At 41.3% G+C, this 19689-nt stretch overlaps 1 protein-coding gene across 3 annotated transcripts in view; it reads left to right on the forward strand.

The window, feature by feature from the left end:
* LOC117444222 (carbohydrate sulfotransferase 8-like) overlaps positions 1 to 15419 on the forward strand; it is a 345779-nt gene extending 330360 nt beyond the window's left edge. For all 3 annotated transcript variants that reach the window (XM_034079883.2, XM_034079889.2, XM_071201681.1), the window contains exons 3-4: positions 5206 to 5243; positions 11169 to 15419. In XM_034079883.2, coding sequence (XP_033935774.1) covers positions 5206 to 5243; positions 11169 to 12380 — 1250 coding nt within the window. In that variant the 3' untranslated portion in view covers positions 12381 to 15419. The remainder of the gene's footprint in view (positions 1 to 5205; positions 5244 to 11168) is intronic.
* The last annotated feature ends 4270 nt before the right edge of the window (positions 15420 to 19689 follow it).

Consider the following 19689-nt stretch of genomic DNA (forward strand, 5'->3'; position numbering starts at 1 on the left):
ATCCTGCAACTCCATCAGCTTCGGATAAACCAACCCTTTCAAAGTGCTCTGTACAGAAATGAGAGGCTTTTTTGTTTTCAGATTTTAGATTTGAATGGTGCAGACAAAACAGGTGTGTATCTGAACGTGCAAAACTAATAGCACAAACATGATTGCATTCTCTGTGGGGGGGAGGGGGGGGGTTACTGGAGTTTAAAGCTGGCTATTTCTAAAAAATGGTGCTTTGTTTTTACATGTTTTTAACTATAGAGGATGCTACATGACACACTTTCAGGAAAGGTTACTGAATATTACTTTGAAATAGAAAAGAAAATACGAGTAAATATTTCCAATATTTTCCTGTGTGTGTGTGTGTGTGTGTGTGTGTGTGTGTGTGTGTGTGTGTGTGTGTGTGTGTGTGCGTGCGCGTGCGTGCGTGCGTGCGTATACGTCACAAGATAATTCAAATCACCCACACCATCATATGTTTTTGTTTGTTACGAAGAGGTGGGAAATATAGGCAGCCTTTCTTTCAGTTCTCACAAATGATCGCACCGAATCTCAATGGCGACACGATTGCAACTGTTTATTTTTGTTTTTACAAGAACGTCATGTATGGATACTATTTGGACTTTTTACAATAAATCTAAAATATGGATACAGCGGGTCGGACAAACCTCGCTTAATTGTATGGTAATAGCCCCTAACACAAATGTCAAATATTAAACTAACTATGTCAAAAGTGTTACTCTTGAAGGGAACAGTCGAGACATCACCAGCCTGACGAACACCTCTTAAAAGGAACCAATTAAACCTTCTCAGAGATTTCAATTACCACCCTGATAGGCTTTCCAAGATCAATGACGGAGCGTGTATTTTTACAAGATGGTCAGGATTACCAGGGGCTCGTGCCGCTCCATCAGTTCGGAACAACAAGGAAACATCGTTGTTGTTGATGTGTCTCCCCGGCGATGGCATCAGTGTGTGTCGTGATAAATATTCATGTGTTTTTCTTCACGCCAATGCAAATTGATATCAAAGTGCCACATCCTACACGAGCTATCATTAAGGGTTAGGGGATCAAATGGCACGGCAAACAAGATTAGAAAATGTCACACGCCGCCTTCTTAGCCCGATCCCCTTCATTTTCCTCCTCCGGTGTCTCATTGAGAAGAATGGAGACGAGAGAAGATTCAATGCACAGAGCCAGACACTGCTCTCCAGCGCATACTAATGTGGAACAACATCGGGTTTGTTCCTCCCCACTGATGCGTGTTTAACTGTGAGATAGGGCTCTGCAGAGCTGATCACTTAGGGAAGGTTGTGGCCTGCATCTGCACCCCTCCCTCGTGCAGGTTCCTATCACTTCCAAACTCAAATTGGAAGTGACAGGCCACTCAGGCAGAGGTGTCTTCGCTCCCCCCCATCAGCAGCCATGCAGCCCCTCTCAGAGCTGTCAGCCTGATTATATATCAGCAGGTCGGGGGGACCTGAGGAAAGGAGGTGTCCAGCTGGAGACAGACCACTAAACATGTCATCTGTCCGGCTGACGCACATCTGCCAATACACATCGCACCTGTCCCCAAGGCTGCCACAAAACCAATCTGTACGTCTCCATCACTCTGCGGCTGTCCTCTGGAAGCTCAGCCAACGCAATCCGCCCCGGTCTCTCCTCCCGTCTGCAAACGACATATTTTTCAAACTTTGGTTCTCTTTGGGGGCTGTCTTTTAGTTCTTCTTCATGGTAGTGGTGGGAAAAGTACTAAAATAGTGTAGCCGTGTAAAGTGTACTCTAGTGAAAATGCTTGATTTAAAAATGTTCTTAAAGGTGGGGTGGGTAAGTTTGAGAAACCGGCTCGAGATACGTTTTGTTATATTCCATGGAATGCTCTTAACGTCCCGATAGCAATGAATATATTAAATGCTTTGACAATAAATCCATAAAGAAATATCATCTGTGGAAGCCGTGGCGCTGTAAAAAGCACGACCAATCATCTGAGCCGGCCCGGCTAAAGTAACTGGATGGCCTACCTGCCTGTCAGCCTTCCATCGGGGCACAAACTTATCTCGTGCCCTCATTGGTCATGTGCGCGTTCGTGTGTGTTGGAGGAGGGGCTCTGTGAGGAAGTGGCAGATTTTTTCCGGTTGTGTATTTTCAAATTCTAGCGCACTCGAGCTGGTTTCTCCAAAACTACCTACCCCACCTTTAAGTAAAAGAACAATAATGTTAACATCAAAATATACTTAAAGTAAAACTACTTATCAAGGAGAGATTTAACTTTCACTCCTGTGTTGTTTACATAACATCACACACAGAGGCGTACATCATAAATCATAAAAGCTGCTCACATTAATCAACACAATGACTGCTCACCACACGGCCTGACATACACATGCATTAACAGGACCTATACACTTCTGTATTTCATTACAGCTGCTTTCATTAACCACAAAAAGTACTACTCGTCACCACTCTCGCCCATGTCTCCCAAACAACCAGATTACCCACCTCTTAAAACAAACTACACTGAACAAAAATATAAATGCAACACTTTTGTTTTTGCTCCCATTTTTCATGAGATGAACTCAAAGATCTAAAACATTTTCTATAAACACAAAATAACCATTTCTCTCAAATATTGTTCACAAATCTGAAAGAATGTGTGATAGTGAGCACTTCTCCTTTGCCGAGATAATCCATCCCACCTCACAGGTGTGGCATATCAAGATGCTGATTAGACAGCATGATTATTGCACAGGTGTGCCTTAGGCTGGCCACAATAGAAGGCCACTCTGAAACGTGCAGTTTTGCTTTATTGGGGGGTCTGGGGGGGTCTGAAAACCAGTCAGTAATGTTGTGAATCGAGTGGCCCATGGTGGTGGTGGGGTTATGGTATGGGCAGGCGTATGTAATGGACGACGAACACAGGCCACTCGATTCACAACATTACCCTAACCCTACCCCTAACACCAAATACTGCCTGGTTTTCTGACCCCCCCAGACCCCCCCAATAAAGCGAAAATGCACGTTTCAGAGTGGCCTTTTATTGTGGCCAGCCTAAGGCACACCTGTAGATCTTTGAGTTCATCTCATAAAAAATGGGAGCAAAAACAAAAGTGTTGCGTTTATATTTTTGTTCAGTGTAGATGCACCTGTCTAATAAGCTACATCTGATCTGATTCCTGAAATCAGCCTCAGCTCATCAAACCACTGACAATCAGCAAAAAGGCTGCACTCACACATTAATGTGCAGATACAAGTACATTGGAATCCTTTGGGACGAGCCCCCATTTGTTACAACCCAGCTGCAACAATGATGGGAGACGAGTTTACGTGTAACAAAAAACATATTTATTTACACTACAAAACTTAACTTAACAAACCAACAACAAACGTGAAAGTCAGGAAGTAGAGTTTGCATGTATGGTTGTGTGAAACAGCAGCTGTGTCCGAAGGAAGAGAACCCGCCCTGGTTGATGGCTTTGTATCCAAACCTCTCAGGTGTGGCTCATCAGGCTAATGACTTAGATCACCTGAAACTCAAACTGTGGCCGTTTCTCAATCGCGAGGATGCTGGCTTGGTAGTCGCATACTTCCAAGTCACTTCCTTCAGAGACGAAGCCAGTATGCTTCCAAGCCACGGCTTCGGAAAACGAAAAAGAATGGAACAGGCTAACAAGTGTGCCACTCTCTCTAACGGTTTCAACGTAAACTGTACCGAAAGTAAATACCTCACGATGTCTATCTAATTATGAACTTGCTTTAATTTCAGGAACACATTTTTGGTGTTAACAAATGTAACAAAGTAACATATTTACCAACACATGTTCTACGCCACTAAATACTTACATTTAAATGTGTGCTGCGTCGGTTCAGCCATTCTCCGCAAAGGGTTTTTGAAATTGGTCCGTACGGAAAGCATTGTGGGGATTTTAAGGACGCGAAGTCTACCCATGTGCAGCCTTGAAATTACCCCCAAACCAAGGACGCGGCCTCGGTGGAATTCCAAGTATGCTGGAGATTGGAACAGTCCTTCGGCGGCACTCGATGACGTAGCATCCTTGAAATATTGGCTTGGAAGCCAGTTTCCTCGAGATTGAGAAACGGCCTAAGACCCAGCAAGCAGAAGCACACAGACAGAGACCCCCAGTGGAGTGGAGGGGGTCGTAACAGGGGTCAAAGAGACAAACTGTCACCTCTCTAGCTATCAGTATAGACTGTGTAAATGGTCCAATCGGAACAAGACCTTTCGATGTCCAAGCCCTACAAGTCCCTACAAGTCCCTACAGACTGAGCCCATTTGATAACCAGATATTAATTGGATTTTAATTAGTGATGCATGAATATATAGACTTCCATTTTGCTTGTGGTTAATTTGAATGACTATGTAAAGTTTGATAGCTTATATGTATTCGCTGCAAAGTAACTAAAGCTATCACATACATGTAGTGCAGTGTTTCTCAAACTTTTTCATACCAAGGACCACTTAACCAATAAAAAAACACTCGCGGACCACCTAACTCCACAAATATCAAAAAACACATCGTTTTTCTAGATCAGATTACCAATCGCCTGAAAATGGTACAAACAAGTGGCAACATGTGTGATGAAGGTGTTTATCTGGGCTTTATCATGCAATCGACAGTGAAACTTAATCTCACTCCTTTGCGGAGATATTCCCGCGAGAGTGCGGAAAACTTAATTAATTTAAAATGTGAAATGTTACCAATATACTCACGGACCACTAGGGGGCGCTCACGGACCACCAGTGGTCCGCGGACCACACTTTGAGAAGCACTGATGTAGTGTAGTCAAAAGTACAATATTAGCTCCAAAATGTAGTGGAGCAAAATGATCCGGTTGCATGAACTGAAAAAGTTAAGTACCTCAAATGTCTATTAGCGTAAATGTACTTATTTGATTCTAACGCTGCCTCCTTGCATCTATCCCCCTCTTCATTGAGATGTCTATCCTCACTGAGCATCATTTACCAACTCTTCATGCTCGTGGCATCTCATTACCGCGATAACGCTACCTGTCTTCCCTCTGCGGACGAGTAAAGCACTGCTGGATTCCTCACGGATCAAAAGAGTCTACTAAGTGATAGGAAGTGTTCAATTATTGCAGCCTCTGATGCTTCGCAGGCGCCCAACTCTCTTCTTCAAGGACGAAAAATACATGTTGTTTACCTAAGTGCTGATTTTCTTGTCTCCTCTCTCTCCCAGGCGTGAAGCTTGGAAGCACTCCCCGGCAGTCCAGAGAGGTACGTGTTTACTCCGTTTCTGCGCACACATCCGCAGGTTGCTCCCAACTGTTATTTATAGTAAAAATAAAAAGTAGTGATCGTCGGCGTTGTTGCTCTCAGCGTGTCTGATAGTATCTGGGAAGACAGGTCGACCTCACGCTGTGCCTTCAGCCTGACTTCACTGAGTAAACAGTCCCACTTTAACAACACTATGTTCCTCCAGATGTTTTATTTTGTATTATTTATTACTATTTCGACAATTAGACAGTTTGGTACCACTTTACAATAAGACTAGCCTGATAAGGGGTTTACGAATAGTTTGTAATTCATTTATTAATTAGGTTGTGAACACTTTATAAATCCTTAATAAGCTTTTATAAGACATGAGATAAACAGGGCACCTGTGACCGGTTGCTTGCCAAATAGTGAGCCCACATTTATCTGTACTGCTAAGTCTTATACTGGCTACCTAGCTTACTTCGTCTTCTTCATCAGCCAGCATCCTTGGTATGTGTTGCTCACTGAGTTGATTCTCGCTAAGTAGCCAATATAAGGCTTAGTCCTCTTGCCAAATAGTGAGCCCACATTTATCTGGACTGCTAAGTCTTATATTGGCTACCTAGCTTACTTCATCTTCTTCATCAGCCAGCATCCTTGGTATGTGTTGCTCACTGAGTTGATTCTCGCTAAGTAGCCAGTATAAGGCTTAGTCATATTGCCAAATAGTGAGCCCACATTTATCTGGACTGCTAAGTCTTATATTGGCTACCTAGCTTACTTCGTCTTCTTCATCAGCCAGCATCCTTGGTATCTGTTGCTCACTGAGTTGATTCTCGCTAAGTAGCCAGTATAAGGCTTAGTCATATTGCCAAATAGTGAGCCCACATTTATCTGGACTGCTAAGTCTTATATTGGCTACCTAGCTTACTTCGTCTTCTTCATCAGCCAGCATCCTTGGTATCTGTTGCTCACTGAGTTGATTCTCGCTAAGTAGCCAGTATACGGCTTAGTCCTCTTGCTAAATAGTGAGCCCACATTTATCTAGACTGCTAAGTCTTAGATTGGCTACCAAGCTTACTTTGTCTTCTTCATCAGCCAGCATCCTTGGTATCTGTTGCTCACTGAGTTGATTCTCGCTAAGTAGCCAGTATAAGGCTTAGTCCTCTTGCCAAATAGTGAGCCCACATTTATCTGGACTGCTTAGTCTTATATTGGCTACCTAGCTTACTTCGTCTTCTTCATCAAACAGCATCCTTGGTATCTGTTGCTCACTGAGTTGATTCTCGCTAAGTAGCCAGTATAAGGCCTAGTCCTCTTGCCAAATAGTGAGCCCACATTTATCTGGACTAGTCTTATATTGGCTACCTAGCTTACTTCGTCTTCTTCATCAGCCAGCATCCTTGGTATCTGTTGCTCACTGAGTTGATTCTCGCTAAGTAGCCAATATAAGGCTTAGTCATCTTGCCAAATAGTGAGCCCACTATTATCTGTACTGCTAAGTCTTATTAGAAATGGTAGTAACTCATTCATAAATGGTGATTTGTTTCACACTTTACAATCAGGCTCCCTTTTGGCAACTTTAAATGTTAGTAACTTGTAAATAAATGGTCATAAAGAGATGCCAAGAAACATCAAGATGGATGGGGGAGAATCAACTCAGTGAACAACAGATACCAAGGATGCTGGCTGATGAAGAAGATGAAGTAAGCTAGGTAGCCAATATAAGACTTAGTTAGCAGTACAGATAAATATGGGCTCACTATTTGGCAAGATGACTAAGCCTTATATTGGCTACCTAGCTTACTTCGTCTTCTTCATCAGCCAGCATCCTTGGTATCTGTTGCTCACTGAGTTGATTCTTGCTAAGCAGCCAATATAAGGCTTAGTCATCTTGCCAAATAGTGAGCCTGTGTTGACGGATGAAAACTATGTTAGAACTGGTTTATAAATGGTTCTTAAGGATTAATAATGTGTTTACAATCTAATTCATAACCTAATCATAAACCCTTTATGAATCCTGTATGAGGGTAGTCTTATTGTAAAGTGGTACCGACAGTGTATACATCCAAAAAACAAACAAACTTAGTAGAAGCAGGAGGGCAGAAAGCAAAACTTATACAGAGGTAGCCCTCCCGTTAGTCATCCAGTTGCAGGATGAAGTAAAAAAAGATTTGATTGATTTGATTTAATTAGATTTATTTAGAATGTGTAAAACAATAATACAAACATTTAACATGAGAATTATTTTACACTATAAAATTAAGCGGTGTCAAATTGATATATAGAATTATTACTGATTCTAAATTATGTATAAACAAATTATCTACTTAATTACACATCGGAAAAGGGGTGGGAAGAAGTTTACACTTATTTAATCCCCCCCATTCTCCCAAAAACTAAATTATTAACATATATATACCGGTTTTTTTTTAAAACATAAAACAACCAATAAATAAGTTAAAATAAGCTAGTTCAGGCAGTCAACTCGAGCACTTGCTGCATTGATACATAACGCCCCTTGCCACTCTACAACCAACCAACCAGAGTCTCTTAATATGCCGCTCTATTGAACCTGCCAGATCTCTCTCCATGCTTTGCTGCTGCTGCTATTGCTGCATTGGCCTCATCACTCTACAGATATACATAGCACGATGAGTGATGATTAGATAACTATCCCCCGAGCCTACAGGTGGAAGCGGGGGTGGGGGGGGGGGGGGGGGCAGCGAGCAGCAGCAACGTGAAACACAGCAGCAGGAACATGAACGCAGCAATAGGTTAATTAAATGTTGTAAAAACGGACAATTGAGAAAGGAGTTTAAATAAAGTCTCAATAAAATAGAACAGCTGGGGAAATGAATACTACAGCAGATCAAACCCAGAAAGTCCATCAAAAGTTATTTGAAGGAGAGAATGTTTAAATCTGCGCTTTCAGCTTCTTCAAGTGGAAGACCTTTGAGAACGTCAACTCAGCCTTGATTCACAGATGTAACCATTGTTTCAGTCTACTCACGTGTTTCCTAACATGTTTCCTAGAAGCAGCGTATAGTTGAGTTGAGCTACTTCCACGTCGTTGCTGCTCTCTGCCCCCCACCACCCCCCCAGCTTCCACCTGTAGGCTCGGGGGTAGTTATCTAATCATCACTCGTCGTCCTATGTATATCTGTGAGTGATGAGGCCCGAGCCTAGACGCCACACTATAAGCTGCTTCGAGGAAACATGTTAGGAAACACGTGAGTTGACTGAAATAAATAACAGAGGTCAATCATATTCAAGAAAAGATCAAATAACAAACCAAATAAATAAATACACTGCAAACACCCAGTTATGATTAAACAGCGTCATCCCCGTATCTCGTTAACATCCTATATATACCTTTTTTTAAACCGATGATTCCGCAATTAAATACTCACACAGATAAACAAAATGCTATATATACATACACATACATATGTACACGTATACATACATACACCCTCTTCCCGGGTGAAAATGAAATCAGAAAGAATAATTAAAATAATTTCCTACAAGTCCATGTTCAGATAGTTTCATTTCTCATCCTATTTTTATGTAAACTGATAATTATGATAATAGTCATTATAATTCTTATAGTATTTATAATTATAATTATTATCAGATAATTGTATCTCACTTGTAGGTTTTTGGGCGGGTTTGACTTTAATAACTTCAGCAGTTTAATTTATTAGCGTAATGAATGTTAAGTCACAGGAAGCTCACCTGATCACAGTGGTCCTGAGTAGAAGTCAAACCAATACTTATACTGTACACAACAACAAGTAATAGTTATGCATTGAAAATATAACTTAAGTACAAGTCAGTAAGTATGAATATCTAATCTAAAATAAACAATAAAATGCAAAAACAAATAATAACAAATCCCCTCAAAACATTAAATTATTCTAAATAAATTAGGTAGGCCTATTAATTCTCTCTCAATCAAAAAAAGACTGTTCTGGTATAAACTGTCGGCTGGTTTAGCTTATAAAACACATACTCTTTAGTACCCTGCACTGTAACTTTTATCCATGTATTTTTTCTTTTAATGTTTATTTTATTAGCTTTTCTTTTTAATGACTGATTTGAAATGCCATTTTCTTAATGTCTTTCATTTTTTGTAAAGCACTTTGAATTGCCTTGCGTTGAAAAGTGCTATATAAATAAACTTGCCTTTAGCTTTGAACTGTCGTGGTTCAATGTACCTCAAATGTGCACTGAAGACAATAGTTGCGTAAATATAGTTAAATACATTCAAGCACTTAAGATTAAGATGGACTTTTATTAATCCCTCGTGGGGAAATTTTTCCTCTGCATTTGACCCATCCTAGTGTTAGGAGCAGTGTGCTGCCATTTTGAACGGCGCCCGGGGAGCAGTGTGGGGAACGGTGCCTTGCTCAGGGACACCTCGGTAGCACTTGGTCTTGCCGGGACTTGAACTGGTGACCTTCCAGGTGCCAAGCCAAGTCCCTATGGACTTCACCACCACCGCCCACTTCTTATTCATTTAAGCTTTTTAAACATTAGTAACTGGTTAACACTGGTTTTATGACTATCCCTTCCTTTCGCACAACTTTGCATTTTGCTAATTCTTATTTTCAAATTCTTTATTCTTAACAGTACCGAGATGAAACGACACCAAATCCTTATGCCTTAAGGGAAAAGACCCACCAAACAAAAACAGCAAAAAAACAGATGTTTTAAAGTTTATCAAGGGGTAACTTTTCTTAACCTGCATTAGAGCATTATTAATGTATGACAGCTGCCGGGATCGGACAGATAAGTTGATGTTTGAGTACATGTATGAAGTGACTGGTACAAAATACTAGGGTGATGAACATGTACCTCAAATTTGCACTAAAGACAATTATTGTGTAAATATACTTAAATACATTCAACCACTTCTTATACATTTAAGCTTTGTAAACATTAGTTGTTAACTGGATAACAGTCTATCGATTCCTTTGCAGACGCACAACTTTGCATTTCGCAGACAAATTCTTTATTCTTAACATTAACAAAAATACAACACAAACCTTAGAAAGAAAGAAAAACCCACAAAACAAAAACGACAAACATTTTGAAGTCTCTAAGTTTTGCAGGGGTAACTTTTCTTGACCTGCATTAGAGCATTATTAATGTATGACAGCACCCAGGGTCGGACAGGTACGTTGATGTTTGACTCTGTGAAGTAGGTTTCTGTGTCAGACATGCAGCGCTCGTACTCTCTCTGCTCTCAGCTGACCCCGCCGCCTCTCCTCTCTGATACTCAGCACCAATGAGAGCCTTACATCAGCGCAAACCCTGCGGAACGTGACGTCTGCTGTGGAGAAATCTGCTGCACATTAAACAGACAGGGAAGGACCACTCCCCCACTCCAGATGTCCCTGCAGATGAAACTATATGGCCATTTAAGTCAGGAGGGGGATGAGCCAAGATTCATGATGGTCCCATCACCTTGGCTGTTGTCAAATTAAAATTATACGTCCAGTCCATTGGCTTTATGATGCCATTACAGCATTTAATTGAAATAAAATGTCAGAATGCATAATGGCCTCAGGCATCATCTGATGGTAATCAGGCAGTAGATGAGTCCAATTTACATTCTTTATTAGGTGTTTCTACGACATTAATTTCATGTTACAGCACAGTTTATGGATAGGTCATGGATGGCATTGGATAGTGTGTGACATTAGCATGTAACAAAGTTAGACCTTGGTGAAGCTGCGGTGAAACAGCACCACCAAGTGGCCTGTGTGAATACTGCAGGCAGGGTGTGGGAATACATGTTGCTGTTTCAGGCTGGATTTACAACCTGATTAGGTACAAAGTATTAACTCGATGTTTGTGCAGATATATGTAAACATGTGATCGGTGCAAACACATATCTTCTACTGTCTACTACAATCTGTTTTGCTCCTTTGTTTACAGACTCTCTCGACGCAAGAGAGAGAAAGAGGCAAATCTGACAATTACCAGGACCACCAGGCGACAGAAGTCATCATATCCAGTCCGATCCCTCCGATGCAGTTCCCTCACTTTGAGAAGAGTAAACAGACGGCTGCTCCTGGGTCCAGAGAGCAGAGCAGACGGACGCCCACAACTGTGTCTCGGGAGCAGGACATGTCCTCCCTGCATGTCTCCAAAAGACACCGCAAACTGCTGAAAACAAGTCCCCCTGTCCATCACAACAGTAAAAGTGATTCCTCGCCCTCTTCTTCTTCCTCGTCATCCTCCTTGTCTGCTTCCTTGTCCTCATCCTCAGTCGTCCCCCCTTCTGCTTCTGGCTCGTTCACCCCTGACAAGTGGAAGAAGCTCGTCTCTATACAGGAAGCGCGCCGGCAACTGATGAAGGAGATGTGCGCCAAGTACAAAAGCAGCATCTCCAAGACCATCACAGGGCACCACGTGAGAAACCTCTTCGTGGAGGACAAGTACAAGTTGTTGTACTGCCAGGTGCCCAAGGCCGGCTGCTCCAACTGGAAGAGGACCCTGATGGTTTTGGCGGGAAAGGCTCCCAATGCTCAGAGCATCAAACACGACACAGTTCACGACGGCCACCACCTCAAGGAGCTCAACTCCTTCGACCGGAAGGGCATCATGCACCGCCTGGAGACTTACACCAAAGTCATTTTTGTCCGAGAACCCTTGGAGCGAATGGTGTCGGCGTACCGGGACAAGTTCGAGAACCCTAACAACTACTACCACTCCATGTTTGGGAAACCCATCGTCTCCAAATACAGGGTGAACCCGTCGTTAGAGGCGCTGAAGACGGGCAACGGAGTCACGTTCAAGGAGTTTGTGCAGTACCTTCTGGATGTCCATCGGCCAGTGGGAATGGACATCCACTGGGATCAAGCCAACCAGCTGTGCAACCCGTGTCTCATAGACTACGACTTCATCGGCAAGTTCGAGAACATGGACGAAGAGTCCAACTTTCTCCTGCGATTGATTGCCGCGCCGCCCAACGTCAAGCTGCCGAATTTTAAAGATAGGAACCCAGCCGATAAGAGGACCTCGACGCAGATCACAGAGAAATACTTTTCACAGGTCAGCACGTTGGAGAGACAGCGGATCTATGACTTCTACTACACAGACTATTTGATGTTTAACTACACTAAACCTTTTAAAGATTTATATTAACTTTCAACTCTTGACTCACAGTTACATTCCACGTCTTCATCGCTACCATGATAGAAATCATAATTCACATGCTCACGTGGATCTAAGCGGAGGCATCAGAGAGACTGAACTTCCTCCGAATTTTTCAAGAAGCTGCCTTTTGTGTAAACATTTCTACAAGATTCTTCGTTCTCAGACGACTATGAGATGAAAGGTTCTTGGACTATCAAATACTCTAAATTTCCCATGTAGGAAGTGGTTTATTCCCTACTAGCACATGGTGAGGTAGAATATTACATTGATAAATTTTATGCTTGTGAAAAGCTTTAAAATTATGCCTAATATCCTTTAAGTCAAATCGGATTTTCAAATGCTTTTTATGATTTGAGGTTCCACTTGGGTGCAATTCCATTCAGGTTTTTATCGCATTACTTCAGTCAGAAGTGATTTATACAAAACAGTGTGTCATATGAGATACCGACGAAGATACCGACGCTTCGTATGATAACTTATGAACAGTTTTTCATAATTATTTCAGCTTTTCTGTTCAGACGTTCAGACGTTCAGTGTTAAATGCATCCAGTAATTTTTAAATAAACTTCTTTAGAAACTTGATTCGCTTCCGGCAACAAAACTTGAATGTATGAAAAAATCATTCTTTGTTCTCGATGCAACGTATGAGAACAACCGTAAATCATTCACAACAATAGTGGGTACGGTTCCTGTTTGAAATCAGATGATGAAAATCTAATAATCAACGTAATAACCTGCCATTTGGACTCATGTAATGTTCTTTTTGACTTACAGTATGTTGGGCATAACTATACCTCGATGTATCGATGAATACTAATGCAGGTATTTCATGTGAATGGTTTTACTGATGCTAAACTGTATAAAATGAAACACTATAAGTTGTATAAATCTGTCAAGTGTGGCCCACTCCGAAGCTGTGTGCACTTCCTGTAGCATTTTTGTACTTCTAACGTTGTGCTTTTGTCTAACACATACATGTGCTGTACTGTAGGTCACTAAGAGGTACTTACTTGGGTGGTTGTAGTTTAATGCAGGACATCCAGGTATTTACAGGGTATTATGTGTGGCTGCCAATATTTACTATATCAGTGTTACAGACTTGATAATCAATCAGTTACTAGATTATGTTGATGGCGGGTAAAAGTCAACAACAACAAAAACACAAAAACAGACTTTCTGACAGTTTAAAATGTACGATTCGGACATGTTTAAAGAGTGCGTGCAAACTGAACGCGCCCTGAACAGCTTCTCACACCATCTGTATGTAACACATCTACTCTACACCACCGTATAGGCTTTTTTCTGACACGACTGTGTACAATTGTATAATGGGCATTCAGATGACTCTATATTTTTATATGTATTTCTAAAATATACAGTATATATTCCGTGGTTATGGTGAAGGTACATTTATTTCCTTTTTGATGTCCTTTCTTGTTCTTTCAGTAAAACCAGTGTTGAGTTGTTGTGTGCCAGAGGAGTTTCTTTCCCAAACGAAATATCCACCAGCTACAAACCACATGCTAACTCTGAAGAAACGTAATGACTGCATTGAAGAATTGATTCCCCTCTGTGCGTTGGTTGTGACGAAATAATAGTTTTTCTTTTGAAATGATAATGGATATATGCATTTTTGGAAATTAGCTCTGTAATTATTATCCCTGATCTGTTCTTCTCAATATGAAAGTAGACCCTGTACAGATGAGCTGCATTCCACCACCATGACATTTTTACGTGTGTGTGTGTGTGTGTGTGTGTGTGTGTGTGTGTGTGTGTGTGTGTGTGTGTGTGTGTGTGTGTGTGTGTGTGGTGTGTGGGTGTGTGTGTGTGTGTGTGTGTGTGTGTGTGTGTGTGTGTGTGTGTGTGTGTGTGTGTGTGTGTGTGTGTGTGTGTGTGTGTGTGTGTGTGTGTGTGTGTGTGTGTGTGTGTGTGTGTGTGTGTGTGAGAGATTTACAATGTTGTTCCTATATCTTTTGAATACTTGTATACACAACTGCTAAAAGACACAATTTGAAGGTATAGTATTGTGTGTGTGGGTACATGCTACACTGCTAAGGTAAATTCCCAACACACCTCCCAGCTGGCACGAAACGTAGAATCTGTATTTCATTAATTATTCCTTCATGCAGGTCGGATCACATGACGATGCGCAGAGAGCACTCAAACTGTTTTAAACTAGGGCTCTCGTAACACTTTGTCTAAGACTCAGTTGTCTTGGATACGATACGGTTTAATGAGGTTTTAAAAAAAGGACAATCCAGCACACGATCACGTACTGTAAATATCCAAGATTATATTGACTGAAAGGCGAGGTTTGTCCCCCAAAGATCTGAGTTTAAATCTTGGTTTATACATTAATATATTGGGGTAAATACATCGAAAATACATTTAATAAGTTAAAGTGTGAAGCCCGGCAACAACCAAAGTGAGTAGCAGAATATTTTAGCAGAGGGCAAACGTTATTAATTGTGACGCTGGGAACGACCTACGGCTAGTCTCCTATATAGTAGCTATACGCTTTGCAGCTCACTGGACATGTGTTTTATGTAACAAAATACTAGCCTATACACACTATAATCAATCTTTAACAATTTTGGTGGTAGTACCCTTTCACGGTGATGGTAATTGTATGAACTTTTGTCAGTATACTGTGTTGGCTTTTGCAATTCCAAAATCTAATCCTTGTTTAGTTCGTGGTCAGATTCTATGTAGCTAGGTATAGCCAAAAGCAAAAAGCTACCGCATTAAGACGAGTATTACTCTTGCAAATACTCCGTCCCCCCCGCCCCGCCCCTGCTAATAAGGTTTTCTTGGTATTTGGGTGTATGGACAGATTTATCAAAAGCGTAATTACAGTAACAAGTGAATGTATAACTGTTAATTGTTGGTGCAAAAGTGTATAAAATATGATCTTAAGCCCTTTGCCTTATTTTACACTGCCAATCAAATGGTGTATTTCAGGAAGACATTCTACAGGAGGTTATTATTTCTGGCTGATGAGTGTCTACTAATAAATTGTCTTTAGCATTTTTTCAATGTGTGTTTTCATTGTTCGTGTTCTTGCACTTGCGTTGTTTGTGTAACTCAAATCCAATGTGGTTTATAAACTTTAAAAGTGTTTTAAAGAGGTCGTATTATGCTCCTTTCCAGGTTCATATCAGTATTCAGTGTCTCTACTTTAAAGAGTCCTCTCCTGCTGATGTTCAGGTGTATATCAGTATGTAGTGTCTCTACTTTAAAGAGTCCTCTCCTGCTGATGTTCAGGTGTATATCAGTATGTAGTGTCTCTACTTTAAAGAGTCCTCTCCTGCTGATGTTCAGGTGTATATCAGTATGTAGTGTCTCTACTTTAAAGAGTCCTCTCCTGCTGATGTTCAGGTGTATATCAGTATGTATTGTCTCTACTTTAAAGAGTCCTCTCCTGCTGATGTTCAGGTGTATATCAGTAATGTAGTGTCTCTACTTTAAAGAGTCCTCTCCTGCTGATGTGCAGGTGTATATCAGTATGTAGTGTCTCTACTTTAAAGAGTCCTCTCCTGCTGATGTTCAGGTGTATATCAGTATGTAGTGTCTCTACTTTAAAGAGTCCTCTCCTGCTGATATTCAGGTGTATATCAGTATGTAGTGTCTCTACTTTAAAGAGTCCTCTCCTGCTGATATTCAGGTGTATATCAGTATGTAGTGTATCTACTTTAAAGAGTCCTCGCCTGCTGATGTTCAGGTGTATATCAGTATGTAGTGTCTCTACTTTAAAGAGTCCTCTCCTGCTGATGTAGTGTCTCTACATGTCTCCATTCTTTAATGTTCAAAAAGCTCTTTACTTTTCTCATACTGCCTGTGCTGCAGCACCTCTTTTCACCCTCTGTCTGAAACCAGAGCCCAGTCTGATCTGATTGGTTAGCTGTTGTAATTGGTCAACCGCTTAGAGATGTCCCGCCTCTTATCACGTACAATGTGTTGGAGCGCTAGCCAATAGAAGTGTGAGAGTTACGTATGATGTCAATATGTTGCAGAAGTAGGGAGGATGTGGCTCAGTGGATAGTGTGCTGGACTTCAAATCAGGGGGTAGCAGGTGCAAGTCCCGCTGCAGTCAGCATGTCGTTGTGTCCCTGAGACGCTTAAGCCCCAAAAAGCATCACAGGGCCTCTTCAAAGGACTCCAACATGTGAATAAGTAGTGTGAGGCTTAGCTTTGGCTCCGTGTATTTGAATAAGTGACTATTTTCATTCATAATTTAAAAAAAAGCAGTATTACTGGTTTAATGTTCCCAGTGTTCATCACGTCGTGCAGCTGGTGTTTATGGGACACTTCTGCAGATACGTTAACCAAAGTATTGGACAAGTAACCTGATAATGGATCAGGGGATCAACAAAGTCATTCCAATTCATCCTGAGAGGGACATCGATGTCTGAACCAAATGCCACGGCAATCCATCCGATACTGTGCCATTGACTTAAAACCAACATTCCCCGTGTTTCACGAACATAAGCACACATCAGCTGCTTTAGCTGTGGCAACAGATGCTTCGTGGCCCTTCTTCAATGTGTGTGGTTTCAAAGCTCGTCTGTAATTACTCTTTTTAAACGTCGATATAGTTGTTTATTTACTCTGATGATGGCGTGAGCGTGCAGAAACGATGCTATCTGCAGCTGCGGCAGCTCGCTAATGCCTGCTGGTCAACACTGTGTGAGCTCCGATCCAATTTCACATCCTGTTGATGGCAGTAACTGGAAATATGTAAATGAGAATGACTATATTGTGAATTTGTCTACAGTAAAACACATTATTGGAAATCAGAGAAGAAGCCACGAAAAGGAGGATTCGAGAAAGAGACGCTTCTCTTCGTCTCAATTCAATTTAAAGGGGCTTCATTGAGAACATTGTTGCCATGCATCAATTGGTCTAAACATTGTGTCTCTCACCAGCTGCTTTGTCTATGAAGACAACATCGGCAACAAATGAAAAGTCTGAATAACAATTCATTTAAAGTCAATAACCAATAAACAAAGTCAATAAACAAGTTAATTTCATGCTTCAGAAAGCAGCAACAATAGAGCTGGGGCACAAAGATGGTGGAGCACAAACCCAGAGCCCAACTGCTTTGAGGAAGTCATTGTTTTCAGGAGCTGTGAAGAAGCCAGCATGTGAGGCAGCAAAAGCCTGTTCACACAAAGCGAAGTGAAACATGTAAGGCTGTTGGGCAGTGGTTCCCAACCTGGGGGTCTCTACTTTACAATAACATATAAAAAAGAATTGACTAATTAATTTTAATACAAATTCAAGTTAGTATTAAAGGCATAAAAAGACAGAAATGTATAATTCTTTCTATAGAAATGTTTCTTCTGCCCGTAAAGTGTCCAAACCGGGCTTTTCTGGATAAGCGCATTTTTAAAACATAGTCATTGTGTTACAAAAAGGTTCAATGAAAGAACTAGGCAATAAATAAGATGGCTAGAGTCACGAAAAATGTATCCTTAGGTGCTTTTATTGACAGCCAACGTGCTGAAAAACACAAAGTAACCAGGATTTTACAGGAAGAAATCAAAAACCTCATATACACATTACAGGTCGAGGACATATAACTGGTACCTCTCTGCTCTACCGCCACAGTCAGACTCCCCTCAAAACACTTGTGGCCAGGGTTGTATACATGTTAAGCCCCTCCCCATAGGATAATCCCCTATTTATACCCCTAACCAATGTCATTCTAATCTACAAACACATTCACAATGCAAGACAAATTACCCAAACACACCAAATCAAAATAGGTCAACATATTATCTCTTTGACCACAGAAGCCCCAAACAACTTCCAACAGGAGTCATTTGGGGGGGCTCTTGGGAAAAAAGGTTGGGAACCACTGCTCTTGGAAACATGAAGGTCTCCACCCAGAGTCAAGCCTTCCAGTAGTTGTTGAGATGTTTGAGTCACGATGAGAAGTTAGTGTACGAACCAACTGATTGTCAAGTTAGACAATTAATTGCCATTTTATACCGTTATTTAACCACAACTGGTCCCACTAACACCATGAAGGCTTCTCATTTCTCGAACTCCCCTCCTCGACTCCTATCCTCGTGTGTTAGTCCCGCCCACAGGAGATGCGAGCGGAGGACTGAGGAGGTGTATATCAGTATGTAGTGTCTCTACTTTAAAGAGTCCTCTCCTGCTGATGTTCAGGTGTATATCAGTATGTAGTGTCTCTACTTTAAAGAGTCCTCTCCTGCTGATGTTCAGGTGTATATTAGTATGTAGTGTCTCTACTTTAAAGAGTCCTCTCCTGCTGATGTTCAGGTGTATATCAGTATGTAGTGTCTCTACTTTAAAGAGTCCTCTCCAGCTGATGTTCAGGTGTATATCAGTACGTAGTGTCTCTACTTAAAGAGTCCTCTCCTGCTGATGTTCAGGTGTATATCAGTATGTAGTGTCTCTACTTTAAAGAGTCCTCTCCTGCTGATGTTCAGGTGTATATCAGTATGTAGTGTCTCTACTTTAAAGAGTCCTCTCCTGCTGATGTTCAGGTGTATATCAGTATGTAGTGTCTCTACTTTAAAGAGTCCTCTCCTGCTGATGTTCAGGTGTATATCAGTATGTAGTGTCTCTACTTTAAAGAGTCCTCTCCTGCTGATGTTCAGGTGTATATCAGTATGTAGTGTCTCTACTTTAAAGAGTCCTCTCCAGCTGATGTTCAGGTGTATATCAGTATGTAGTGTCTCTACTTTAAAGAGTCCTCTCCTGCTGATGTTCAGGTGTATATCAGTATGTAGTGTCTCTACTTTAAAGAGTCCTCTCCTGCTGATGTTCAGGTGTATATCAGTATGTAGTGTCTCTACTTTAAAGAGTCCTCTCCTGCTGATGTTCAGGTGTATATCAGTATGTAGTGTCTCTACTTGAAAGAGTCCTCTCCTGCTGATGTTCAGGTGTATATCAGTATGTAGTGTCTCTACTTTAAAGAGTCCTCTCCTGCTGATGTTCAGGTGTATATCAGTATGTAGTGTCTCTACTTTAAAGAGTCCTCTCCTGCTGATGTTCAGGTGTATATCAGTATGTAGTGTCTCTACTTTAAAGAGTCCTCTCCTGCTGATGTTCAGGTGTATATCAGTATGTAGTGTCTATACTTTAAAGAGTCCTCTCCTGCTGATGTTCAGGTGGATATCAGTATGTAGTGTCTCTACTTGAAAGAGTCCTCTCCTGCTGATGTTCAGGTGTATATCAGTATGTAGTGTCTCTACTTGAAAGAGTCCTCTCCTGCTGATGTTCAGGTGTATATCAGTATGTAGTGTCTCTACTTTAAAGAGTC

Source organism: Pseudochaenichthys georgianus, chromosome 3 (genome assembly GCF_902827115.2).
Source record: "Pseudochaenichthys georgianus chromosome 3, fPseGeo1.2, whole genome shotgun sequence".
NCBI classification, from domain to species: Eukaryota; Metazoa; Chordata; class Actinopteri; order Perciformes; family Channichthyidae; genus Pseudochaenichthys; species Pseudochaenichthys georgianus.